The 12,676-nt window shown below is 43.1% G+C and overlaps 2 protein-coding genes across 3 annotated transcripts in view; one reads left to right on the top strand and one right to left on the bottom strand.

The window, feature by feature from the left end:
- Positions 1–9,644, top strand: part of LOC115163754 (voltage-gated potassium channel subunit beta-1) — a 129,717-nt gene extending 120,073 nt beyond the window's left edge. For both annotated transcript variants that reach the window (XM_029715912.1, XM_029715913.1), the window contains 5 exons: positions 509–629; positions 949–1,043; positions 3,821–3,941; positions 4,282–4,370; positions 6,669–9,644. In XM_029715912.1, coding sequence (XP_029571772.1) covers positions 509–629; positions 949–1,043; positions 3,821–3,941; positions 4,282–4,370; positions 6,669–6,758 — 516 coding nt within the window. In that variant the 3' untranslated portion in view covers positions 6,759–9,644. The remainder of the gene's footprint in view (positions 1–508; positions 630–948; positions 1,044–3,820; positions 3,942–4,281; positions 4,371–6,668) is intronic.
- A 151-nt stretch (positions 9,645–9,795) lies between these two features.
- LOC115163753 (translocon-associated protein subunit gamma) lies at positions 9,796–12,452 on the bottom strand. The gene is made up of 5 exons (XM_029715911.1): positions 12,236–12,452; positions 11,650–11,776; positions 11,420–11,518; positions 10,503–10,634; positions 9,796–9,964 (listed from the first exon to the last, which is right to left on the bottom strand). The coding sequence occupies exons 1-5, from the start codon at positions 12,366–12,368 to the stop codon at positions 9,898–9,900; spliced, it is 558 nt and encodes a 185-aa protein (XP_029571771.1). The 5' UTR covers positions 12,369–12,452; the 3' UTR covers positions 9,796–9,897.
- Between the last annotated feature and the right edge of the window lie 224 nt (positions 12,453–12,676).

The following is a 12,676-nucleotide window of genomic DNA, read 5'->3' as shown; positions in this document are numbered from 1 at the left end:
ATGTGGTGCTGTACACGGTGCTGTACGTGGTGCTGTACAGAGTGCTGTACATGGTGCTGTGTTGATCGTGATTAGGGTGAACTTGAACAGATTGTTTTGTAGTGTAGCAGCTCAGATGAAAGCACTATCATTTAGATTGTATCTATAATGCAGGGGTATAGACAAGGTTTCCGGGCTTGTGGCACAGCTGCATGTAGCAGATAAATATGGTTTTGCTAATGTTTAAGAAGGCAATGAGTTCTTTGTAAACATACTTATGGAAACATAGATATGCGAGGCAGGTGAGTCAGTGTGTGGAATATAGACTCAGCTAAATGAGCTGCATTCAGTATATCAATGTGTTTAATCTTCTTAAGGTTTGCATAGCATTGTGAATTCTGATTAGTATCCCTCTCCCCATCTCTCTCCCACGTTCACTCCCTCTCACCTGCCTCTCCATCCTCCCCTCTCTCTCTCTCTCTCTCTCTTCCCCTGCTCCTTCCCTCTCTCTCTATCTCTATATATATAGGAGGCGTACTCTGTGGCCAGGCAGTTTAACCTGATCCCTCCGGTGTGTGAGCAGGCTGAGTACCATCTCTTCCAGAGAGAGAAGGTGGAGGTCCAGCTTCCAGAACTCTACCACAAGATAGGCATGTGTCAATCATCCAGGCTGGCCACGCCCCTTCCCTCGTCTGCTGGGCGGTTCACACACACACACACACCCTCACATCTACTGCTGGGTTATAGTCAGTGGATACGTCCATAATCAATCCTTACGTGATTGTCGATTATTGTAATAAAGTGATAGTCCTCCTGAGAACACTTCCCTAACATCTGCTGTGGTTCAGACTGGGGATTTCATGAGCGTCTGTTTGGTGTCTGACTGTCTGTGTTAGAGATCTCACAGTTATCTGTCACTCACTCCCTCCCTCTCTGTTCCCACAATCCCTCTGGTGTCCATGGTGACAGGTGTTGGGGCGATGACGTGGTCTCCGCTGGCCTGTGGCATCATCACGGGGAAGTACCAGAACGGCATCCCAGAAACCTCCAGGGCATCCATGAAGGTAAACTCTGTATCCACTCAACAAGCTCTCATGGTCTCTAGCACTGGGATTGAACAACCGTCCACAACATCTTAGCAAACCGCAAGCCTACTTGATGGTAATAGCGCTCAACGTTGCCCTTAGTGGATGTTTTTTTAAGTCATCGCCCGACTTCCTGGACGGGCGTTTAGTTTTTTTTCCAACTGCTTACACACGTTTTCAAAACTGTCTCCTTTTTTTCAAAACTCTACACACAATTCCCTAAACTGCACACACAAAATGCAAAATGCCTCACATCTCCTTCAAAATGTAACACTGCATTCAAAATGCCATAAACACATGTTAGAATGAAGCATTTGCATCAAATGGCAAACACTGCTTTCATAATAGTACATTTTTGGATATACCATGTAAACACTGTTGTTCTAAATCTAATGCTCTTTGGTCTTTCATAGGCTTATATCTACATTTCAATACAATGTTCTACAGTGAAAGTAATCTGCTGAGAGGGGTAACAAGTACACTGTAAACACCAATGCAATGTAGAAACAGAAAATATTTATTAGGCCAAACATTACTGTTGTATACAGTAGCATACAACAAAATCATAAACATATGTAAACCAACATTGTGTGTGTGGGGTCCCCGGGGGGTCATACACTTTCCAGCGCCAGGCTGAGAAGAATTCCTCTATGGGATTTAGAAAAGGTGAATATGGGGGTAGGTACAAAACTACAAATTGTGAATGGGTGGCAAACCAGTTTTGGACCAGAACAGCCCGGTGAAAACTAACATTGTCCCATAAAACCACAAATCTAGCAGGCTCCTGATCTGGATCAGGGACAAGCATTGTGTAAATTGCATCCAGAAAAGTGAGCATATGGCCGGTGTTGTACGGACCCAGTGTGGCATTGTGATGGAGGACCCCGTTTTGAGTGATGGCAGCACACATAGTTATATTACCCCCACGCTGTCCAGGGACATTGGTAATTGCCCTCTGTCCTATTACATTTCTTCCGCGGCGCCTGGTTTTGGTGAGGTTGAAGCCAACCTCATCCACATAAGTAAATTCATGGCGAATTACATGGGCATCCAGCTCCAATACTCTCTGTAACAGACAAAATGATATACAGATGAGTAAATATGGTATGTCTTTAGTACTGGAAGTAGTGTTGCATACATACCTCTACAAAGTCATGTCGCATATTCTTGACTCTGTCAGAGTTTCTCTCAAATGGCACCTTGTAAAGTTGTTTCATCGTCACTCGGTGCCGTAGGAGGATGCGTTGTATGGTCGACAGGCTTACAGCATTGATGTTGTTAAATATGGTGTCATTATTCAAGATATGCTCTCTTATCTCTCGAATCCTAATTGCATTGTTGGCCAAAACCATATTTATAATTGCAGTCTCTTGTACATCTGTAAACAAGCGTCCTCGTCCTCCATGATGTCTTTGCCTTTCCACTCTGTACAGAATTCAAACACAGTATGTGCTCAGCATAGGAACTGTAAACAATGTACAAAAAACGGTAGTACAGCATGATAACCAACCTCATTCATTCAATGCAGTGCAGTAAATGGATGGCTTAGAGTTACAAATGTTTATGTAATACTATGCAGTCATACGTATTTTACAGTACATTACTGTAATGTTAAAATAGTCATTAGATAGTTGCATACCTGTTCTCATTTCTGAAGGTTTGAATTATGGACGCCACTGTAAATCGACTCAAGTTGGGCTGGACTCTCAGTCCAGCCTCTCTCATGGTCAAACCGTGGTTGATCACATGATCAACAAGTGTTGCTCTAATCTCATCAGAGATGGCTCTCCTTCCTTCTCTTCTTTGCCCTCGTCCTCTTCTTCCTCTTCTTCCTCCTACTCCTCCTCCTCTTCGAATTTGACCTCGTTGTTGTCCCCTGCCTCTCCCTCCTACTCCTCTTGCTCTCTGTCCATTGTTGGCATCCATTGTTCAAAACAGGTAATCTGACCTTTGACCTATTTATAGGCCTATACTACAGTAAAGCAGTGATTGGTTAGTGATCAGTTAAGCAATTAGTGTTTGCAGATGTGAGGAGTGTGTGTGTGACCTGGTGAATAAGTGTAGATTTAATTGGTTGTGTTTGGGAAAGGAAAGCAAGTCACTTCCTGTTAGATTTTTGTGCTTTAGGTAGAGAATTGTGTGTAGTGTTTTGAAAAAAGTGTTTTATGTAATTGACAACAGAGTCAAAGGCTGAGAAATAGCTTATGGTTTTAGATATTTGGTGTGTAGTTTTGCACTTTGAGTGAGAGGTTTCAAAAATCGTGTGACATGAAAAGATTTTGTGTGTAAGCAGTTGGAAAAAACAAATTTTGCCTTGGATCTTGAGCGACCTGGCGGATCCAGTGTCATCCACTCTATCTGCACTGATCTATCTGCACTGATCTATCTGCTGGAACTGGATAGGGGAAGCCAATATGGTGGAAATCTTCCTCTCCGTTCCTCTTCTCATCTCCCTCTCTCCTTTCTCACTTTTTACATCGCCTCTTTCTCTACCTCCCGCATTCTCTCTCCCTATCTCTCCCTCTTCTCTCTCTCCCTCCCTTTCTCTCTCGCTAACTCTCCCTCTCTCTTTCCCTCTCTCTCTCCTCCCTCTTTCCCTCTCTCTCTCTCCCTCCCTTTCCCTCTCTCTCTCTTTCTCTCTCTCTTTCCCTCTCTCGCTCCCTCCCTCTTTCCCCCTCTATTTCTCTCTCTCCCGCCCTCTCTTTCTCTCTCCCTCTCCTCTCTTTCCCTCGTCTTCTCTCTCTCTCTCTCTGCAGTCGTATCAGTGGTTAAAGGAGAAGATAGTGAGTGAGGATGGGAGGAAACAGCAGGCTAAGCTGAAGGAGCTGGGACACATCGCTGAGAAGCTGGGCTGTACTCTCCCACAACTGGCCGTGGGTGAGAGAGAGCAGGATGGGCGTGCAATCACACACATGCACTCTACGTTGTTTCAGTACTTAAGTATTAATGATGGTAGAGCGCCACCAAGTGGATGTCAGCAATAAAATGTATGTAGTTCTGTCCTTGACCTGTTCTTGTCTATTGATGTTCTGTATTATGACATGCTTCATGTTCTGTGTGGACCCCAGGAAGAGTAGCTGCTGCTTTTGCAACAGCTAATGGGGATCCTAATAAAATACCTAATGAGGAATGCCATTATTGTCACACTAGATTAAACAACCCATAAATGTCCCCCCGCTCTCTCCTTTCCGTACTCTTTCCTTCTCTTCTTCAATAGCCTGGTGTTTGAGGAACGAGGGGGTGAGCTCAGTCCTCCTGGGATCCTCCAGTCCAGAGCAGCTAACAGAGAACCTGGGTTCCATACAGGTAAACATCACAGGAGGTTGGTGGTAATGACTGGAGTGGAATCAGTGGAATGGTATCAAATATATCAAACACATGGTTTCCAGGTGTCAGGAAAATAAGGGGGCCCTCACCTCCTCCCTGTAGGCCGTCTCGTCGTTGTTGGTAGTCAAGCCTACCACTGTAGTATCATGGATTCATGGAAATATTTAGTCGATTTTAGTAAGATGTTAGGTGACTTACACTAGTTCCTGGTGCTGAGCTTGATGTTGATGGGATCAGACTCTAAGTAGAACACAATCACATTGGACTCTGCAGTAGTTGGTTAGCTAGCTAGATAATGGTTAGCTAACGTAACCTTAATTAACCTAACGAAGCTAACGTTAGCTTCCAAAGTTACTAATCACATTGCCAGATAGCAGCTGCCTAATTACATTGATATGCTTTGGAATGTCTAGCCAGCGTATTATGAAAGCTAGCTAGCTAGATTTTGGTTATATAAACACATGTAGTTTGCTAGCAAATTACAGTTGAAGTCGGAAGTTTACATACACTTAGGTTCGAGTCATTAAAACTAATTTTTCAACCACTCCACAAATTTCTTGTTATCAAACTATAGTTTTGGCTAGTCGGTTAGGACATCTACTTTTTGGATAATGACCATCGTTATGTTTGGAGGAAAAAGGGGGAGGCTTGCAAGCCAAAGAACACCATCCCAACCGTTAAGCATGTGGTGGCAGCATCATGTTGTGGGGGTGCTTTGCTGAAGGAGGGACTGGTGCACTTCACAAAATAGATGTCATCGTGAGGTAGGAAAATTATATGGATATATTGAAGCAACATCTCAAGACATCAGTCAGGAAGTTAAAGCTTGGTCGCAAGTGGGTCTTCCAAATGGACAATGACCCAAGCATACTTCCAAAGTTGTGGCAAAATGGCTTAAGGTCAACAAAGTCAGGGTATTAGAGTGGCCATCACAAAGCCCTGACCTCAATCCTATAGAAAATGTGTGGGCAGAACTGAAAAAGCATGTGAGAGCAAGGAGGTCTACAAACCTGACTCTGTTACACCAGCTCTGTCAGGAGGAATGGGCCAAAATTCACCCAACTTATTATGAGAAGCTTGTGGAAGGCTACCTGAAATGTTTGACCCAAGTTAAACAATTTAAAGGCAATGCTACTAAACACTAATTGAGTGTATGTAAACTTCTGACCCACTGAGAATGTGATGGAAGAAATAAAGTCTGAAATAAATAATTCTCTCTACTATAATTCTGACATTTCACATTCTTAAAATAAAGTGGTGATCCTAACTGACCTAAGACAGGGAATTTTTACTTGGATTAAACATCAGGAATTGTGAAAAACTGAGTTTAAATGTATTTGGCTAAGGTGTACGTAAACTTCTGACTTCAACTGTAGCTAGTTAGCTGAGGTAACGTTAGCTACGTTACCTCAGCTTGACTTATTTTCTGCTGCGTTGATGTTGACTGATCGGATAGCTCCCTCTTTGAAGTGAAGGGCAAAATTGATAGAGTAGCATCCCTTTTCAACGTTCGACGACATGACAAACCCATCAGTTGAAACTTCATTTCCGTTTCAAAAGTCCTCAGGCTGAAAGTGCTGGCTACAGACATTTTGATAATTCTCACACCTCCATGGAGTGGTCCTCCATGTCCTGAAATCACTATGAATTCTGGATATTGTGGTTTGCTTACAACCAGGCAATGTAGCTGGCCCATTTCAACCGGCGAGATGTGTAAACGCTCCTATATGCATTTTTATGACACATATGTTATGTTGATAACATTTTATGGAAATATATATATAGTGAAATCGAGCAGTGGTGAAATTTCCCTTTAACCCTAAACCTAACCCTTAAAGGTGCAATATGAAGGAATCTCTCTGCCATTTCCTGGTTGCTAAAATTATAATAGTTTGCCTAATTTCAGTTTATGTGACAAAGAAGCACTCAGAGTGTAGAGAATCATTGTACCATCAAAACTGGTGTGAAATATTGTATTGTATTTTCAGCTGTTTGAAACTGGTGTACAAAACCAGAAAGTAAAAATCGCAAAAATAAAACTTAAGAACGGGAAGCATAGATATATCAGACATAGAACAGATCTACCGCTTCTTAGATTTGTTTTCAATGAGAATGAAAGATCTAAAACAAATGTTTCTAATTTTAACTAATTCGGGACATGGAAAAAGTCCTGACTTTTCAAACAATGTCTTGTTTTCCTACTTTGTCAGGATATTATGGTCCTGATAATATTATACACCACACGTACACTCACACACGTTCTGCTATTTTCCACAGTTCCTTCCAAAAATGACGTCTCATGTGGTGTCGGACATCGATCACATACTGGGGAACAAGCCGTACAGTAAGAAGGAGTATCGCTCCTAGACACCCAGGAGGAAGCAGAACCACTACTGTACAACCACTGTGGATCCAGTTCCACCAACCACCTGGGTTCAGCCTCCATGGGGTTTCAGCTCAGTCTAATCCAGCCCAGTTCAGGCCTGCTCAGCTCAGCCCCAGCCTGCTTAGCCCAGTGTAACCAAGCTTAGTTCAGCCTAACCAGGCTCACCCTCTGCCTAGACCAGCTTTCAGCTCAGCTTACTCTAACAGAAGATATTCTGACTCCTGAGTTTATTAACCATGTAGATGCATGCTTCCCCTCTCTGGTGTGCCTGGACTTTCTCTTCATAAGCACATTATACAAAACAACACAGAAGAGGGTTAATACTTAGAATATACCGTAAGCTTCTTCTACAATGCATTTTGAAAACAAACTCCTCTCTCCAGCCAGTCTACTGTATTTGACACTTGTTTGACCTTGCAAAGCAGAGCACCCTGGGACATTGAGTTTCAGTGACAGGGGTTTGGTCTATCTGCGAGGGGTAGACTGTGCATGTTGTCGTCCCCCTCTGGTCGTATGAGGGACTGCTATGGAATATCTTTAATAGATTCTCAGCGAGAGAGATATGGAGAATCTCAATCGCACACTCCTTGCGTCCTCTCTCCTCGCCTCGTTCTCAAAACCCATTGGTGGAGAAGATCAGAGGGGTGGGACCTCTGGGTTTCTCATCCAATGGGTTTTGAGAAGAGGAGGCGAAGAGTATGCAATTGAGATTTTCCCCTTGACGTCCTCTCTCCTCACCTCCTTCTCAAAATCCATTGGAGGGGAAGGTCTTAGGGGAGCAAACTCTGACTTTCTCATCCAATTGGTTTTGAGAAGGAGGCGAGGAGAGAGGATGCGAGGAGTCAAGGAAAGGCAACTGAGACTCCCAGTGACACCTGAGTGGGCAGGTGGTCTCCTATGCTGTACTGTATACTGTGTGTTTGCAGCCATAGAGGATACTCCTGCCTCTGAACTGAACCTGCATCGTTGATTGCTGATGTGAATCAGGGATAGCACAAGCAACTCTGTGACACGACCTCCCACCAGACCAATGTTACCCGCTAGTGTTGCTTGTTTCAGTGATAATGCGAAAGTTAGGTGAAGTATTTAGATAAATTACAAAGGTATATATTTATTCCATAATAGTATGTGAAAATACATTTCTTCTGCGTGTTTAAATGTTTTGTCTTTCAAGGGTGTATATATTAAACATTATGGGGAAAACCTTGTAACATAAACAGACCTCAAGCCCCCTTTCTTGCAGATTAAAATAAAGCATTCTATAAATAATCTATACGTATTGTGTAAATAGTGTTCCACTGATTCTCATTGTGTCAGCAGCACCATGCATCCATGGCTGTTTGGTCCTGATACCAGTCCTCCTCCGCTCCTGGGTTTTACCCATTTAGCTTAGGCTAATTTTCTTTAAAATAGACGGATTTAGGTGGATTTAACATATTATAAATAACTCATTATGGGAGGAATGAACAACGGCTTGCTTGGCAGATGGTTAAGTCCTACCATAGGAGCTGGCTGGCACCTTGGCAGATGGTTAAGTCCTACCATAGGAGCTGGCTGGCACCTTGGCAGATGGTTAAGTCCTACCATAGGAGCTGGCTGGCACCTTGCTAGGGCAGCAAGTAGCCTAGTGGTTAGAGTATCGGGCCAGTAACCGAAAGGATGCTGGTTCAAACACCCAAGGTGAAACATCTGACAATGTGCTCTTGAGCAAGGCACTTAACCTTAATTTGCTGGGGGGGGGGGCTCATAGTAATGGCTGGAATGGTATTGAACTCCATGTGTTTGATTTCACTCTATTCCAGACATTATTATGAGCCTTCCTCCCCTCAGCAGCCTCCTGTCACACTGATTTTCTTTAACCTGGTCATCATCAATATTTAGTGTTAAGTTTATAATAACGTCCATGCCTTCTCGCTTACAGATGGTTGCTGTATGTGATGGTTTGCTTACACTTAGGACTGGAATCAATCCGTATCGCAGAAGATCTGTGTTATAGCTCAATTTAAATTTAAAGGCAATGTTACTGCATTCATGGAGACTGCATTCACGGTAACCGCTGCATGTCTGCGCAATCTGAATTTACCTTTACATTTTTACACTGCTCTTCCCCGATACTTCAGCAATAGGGATTGAATCCAGGACTAACAGAGATCAATAGTTAATGATAGCTAGATATCAATCTGATGACTCTCTCCTATACCTACAGTAGGAAGGTGGCCAGTGATCAGATTGGGACCAGGCCTTTCAGTGTGAAGTGATCCACCCTGCAGAGTGCCTTGACATGAGCCCTGCTAACAGAACACAGGTGCCCAGCCCCAAATTAACCCCGTCACCCTCATCCATTTAATGAAAGTATTGTTTAGGTATAGACAACGTTATAATAGCTCAGATCTACTCAAGCGCACAGAGTAAAAGCTAAGAGTGGGTTTGAGATTGGGGTTTCTTGAGTTGTCTGTGTGTGGCAATGGTCTGGTCCCATTCCCTTGACCCTATCACCTAGCTCTGAAAGGTTGGTGTGATCTCTGAACATATAAAGGGCTAGGGCAAGAAGCTAGTGGATTAAATGGAACTAGGCCGGCAGGAATATGTCACATGAACTCCCCCAGTTCTACTGACAATATACACTATTGTGTTAAAAGATACCAGAACGTTATGTTTTTTAAAGTTACCAGACCGTTATAAAAGTGTTTTCTACAGTACGTAATGTTATCAGGAGAGAATTTACAAACTATATTACTCACATAAACATCAGTGTCTATCCAGATCAATCATGTTATTTCCTATCCTGTCATGAGAACAGCGACCTCTGTAAATACCCTATATCAATTAGTATGACACTTCATTAATAAATGTATAATGCCAATGATGAATTCTATGGGTGTTTCATTCTTGGAAACGGAAATAAATTGTCTGAATATTTGCTGCTTGACAATAATAAAATCACATACAAAATGGTTATTGATCTGACCACTCAGGACAGACCTGCAGACCATCATGAAGTTCATGAAAACTCACAGCTGAAATTTGATTATTTTATTATTCTCCTCACATTCATAAAAAAATCCTTTATCTTCACCCCAGCCACCCCTCCCTCTTCTCAGTCATCATTTATTTCCTCCTTTACTTGGATCCAGTGGACAGCAGGGCGATGAGGCCAGATGAGGCACTGATGGACAGGATGTAGTTACTGTGGGAACAATGGGTTAAGGACAAATAATTTCTGAGGTGGATACACTGGGAAGAAATGGCAGGCAAGTAGGGAGAGGGAATAACCCGTCAGGCTTAGCTACATACTTATCGTACATGGGTGAGCATTAACAATCTCCTACAAGCGCACACACAGATTTCAGCATTAAGCATCTCCTCCACTAAACCCCACTTCTCAGACATTATTCAGCCAGAGGTAAACAGCAATCCAGAAACTTAGAATAGAAATAGAATGCAGCCGTGACAACCTGGACATTCAATACAGGATCTGGATTTGAACCGGTGATTGACTAGGCCACAGACTACAGCCAATGAATAATGAAAAAAAGCTTCTCCTTCGAGTACTATAGCACAACAGGACAATGAAAATGCCAGGATGTAAGTCTAGTCTCAACAATCCTTATTAGTAAAGGATTATCCATCTATTTTCAGCTTTACTAAAGCACCCATAGTTCCTACTGGAACTTCACCTTTCTAGTGAAATTGATGAGGATGTTGAATGTACTTAAATGGGATACACGGTGGGGTTGAAGTTCTTCAGCAGGAAGAAGGAGGCGATGATGACGAGGACCAGGAACAGAGTGTTGTTATAGAAGATAGAGAAGGTGGTGGCTTCATAGTCAGCTACCTCGTTCTTCTTCCACAGGATCCTAACATGGGGAAGGAAAAGGGTTCATCAACTATTTGTGCATGTATCTGAGAATAGGGTTTCATGGGTAAGGCTGCTGTTCGGTAGCCTGGCCCCAGATCAGTTTGTGCTTTGAGAATAGGGTTTCATGGGTAAGGCTGCTGTTCGGTAGCCTGGCCCCAGATCAGTTTGTGCTTTGAGAATAGGGTTTCATGGGTAAAGGCTGCTGTTCGGTAGCCTACTCCATTGTCAAACCATTTGTCATTTAGCAGACGCTCTTATCCAGAGAGACTTACAGTTGTGAGTGGATACTTTTTCATTTTTACTGGGAATGGAACCCACAACCCTGGCATTGGAAATGCCATGCTCTACCAACTGAACCACACAAGACCATGGAAATTCTCTAAGGAGTTAGCAAGAGAGCAGAAACTGACTGGTACCCAGGCTATATAAAAAAGAGACCAGAAACAGACTGGTACCCAGGCTATATTAAAGAGACCAGAAACAGACTGGTACCCAGGCTATATTAAAGAGAGACTAGAAACAGACTGGTACCCAGGCTATATTAATAAGAGACTAGAAACAGACTGGTACTCAGGCTATATTAATAAGAGACTAGAAACAGACTGGTACCCAGGCTATATTAATAAGAGACTAGAAACAGACTGGTACTCAGGCTATATTAATAAGAGACTAGAAACAGACTGGCGCCCAGGCTAGCTGGAGCTCATCAGGTACCTTATCACACAGTAACCCACTCAGAGGAGTGATTGACATGTCCAATCACAGACTGGCTGGCTCACTGACCTCTCATCCTTCTCTTTACGAGACATCTTGCGGTTGTCAGCCTCAGATAGTTTCCTGGTCACCTCCTTGGAGACGGCATCCTCTCGCTTCTGGGCAACTCTGTGGTCGACAGACAAGACACCTTTAGAAGTTGGACACAGATTGATGCCGAACTCAACATACCGTCAAACATTGCAGAAAGCGGAGGCAATCGTTTTAAGTGAGTGTTGATGTTTCTATGATGAACGTACTTGTGTTTGAGGACAAACTTGACATTCTTATAGGCGAAGGCCACCAGGTAGGTGCTGACCAGTGTCATGACTCCATACAGGACCGCTGACTGGACCAGGTCCATGTGCCAGATTCTCCAGAACAGCCCTGAACCACAACAAGGGGAGACCACAAACAAGGAGGGTCACAACAGTTCACACGAGCAATAACTACTCTGTTCATGACAGTATTACATACAAGTGTCACTTTCACCAGAATAGACTTGCTAACGTTAACTACCTACAATGACTTGACTGTTAGCTAATTAAACATGGGATAACTTAGCTAGTTAGCTAACGTTTAACAAGTTAGAACACAACCACAATATCAATCTCAACTAGCAAGTAGTTAAATAGCTAACTTGATAACTTCACATGTCATATACTAGCTAGGTAGCTAACTGGGTCATATATTAACCAGCTGTGGCATAGCAGGATAGCTAGCTAACTTAGCTATCTACACGTCACGTATGTTAGGTAGAAAGCTAGCTACCGGTAGTAGCATTTCCATTCAATGCAATGCATCTATGCTACAATTAGCTGCTAACGGTCTGGTCTTGCTACTTACAAATTGGAATTGCTGACACGATTAGCGCATTTCCGTAGAAAAGCGCGGTGGACTTTGCAGACAGGTTTCGGCTGAAGTCCTGGAGGAGTAGGTCTTCCTCGGATTGCTGTTTGCTGCTACCTTTGGGTGCCATGGTTCGTAAGTGTCCGACCGTCTCCTAGCTCCACTGTGAAAGAAGACTGACACGTATGCGCCGAAGAGGGTTGGAAAAAAAACCTACGACGCGTCAGCACAAACACGGAAGTAGCTGTGTTTAGAACGAAAGTTGTCGCTGTAGTTTTCTGCCTTCAGTGGTGATCCGCTTGGCCGTCGTAAATGGAAATGTCTAACATTGCCACCTACTGTTCTGGATGTTGAGAAAAAAAAGTGGATCTTTATCTATGGTCAAATAGTGGAAAAAATACCCTACTTACGCTGAGTGGACAAAACATTAAGAAAACC

The sequence above is a fragment of the Salmo trutta genome, chromosome 26 (assembly GCF_901001165.1).
Source record: "Salmo trutta chromosome 26, fSalTru1.1, whole genome shotgun sequence".
NCBI classification, from domain to species: Eukaryota; Metazoa; Chordata; class Actinopteri; order Salmoniformes; family Salmonidae; genus Salmo; species Salmo trutta.
The sequence above is the reverse complement of the archived record's forward strand: the minus strand, read 5'-3'. Positions and strand labels throughout refer to the sequence as shown.

Bases quoted from the DNA above. Each gene is read 5' to 3' on its own strand.
- LOC115163753 (XM_029715911.1), bottom strand. From the start codon at position 12,368: ATGGCACCCAAAGGTAGCAGCAAACAGCAATCCGAGGAAGACCTACTC. The intron at 11,519-11,649 runs GTACGTTCATCA...TGTCGACCACAG, and splicing joins AAGTTTGTCCTCAAACACAA to AGTTGCCCAGAAGCGAGAGG. The intron at 10,635-11,419 runs GTCAGTGAGCCA...TCCCCATGTTAG, and splicing joins CGTAAAGAGAAGGATGAGAG to GATCCTGTGGAAGAAGAACG.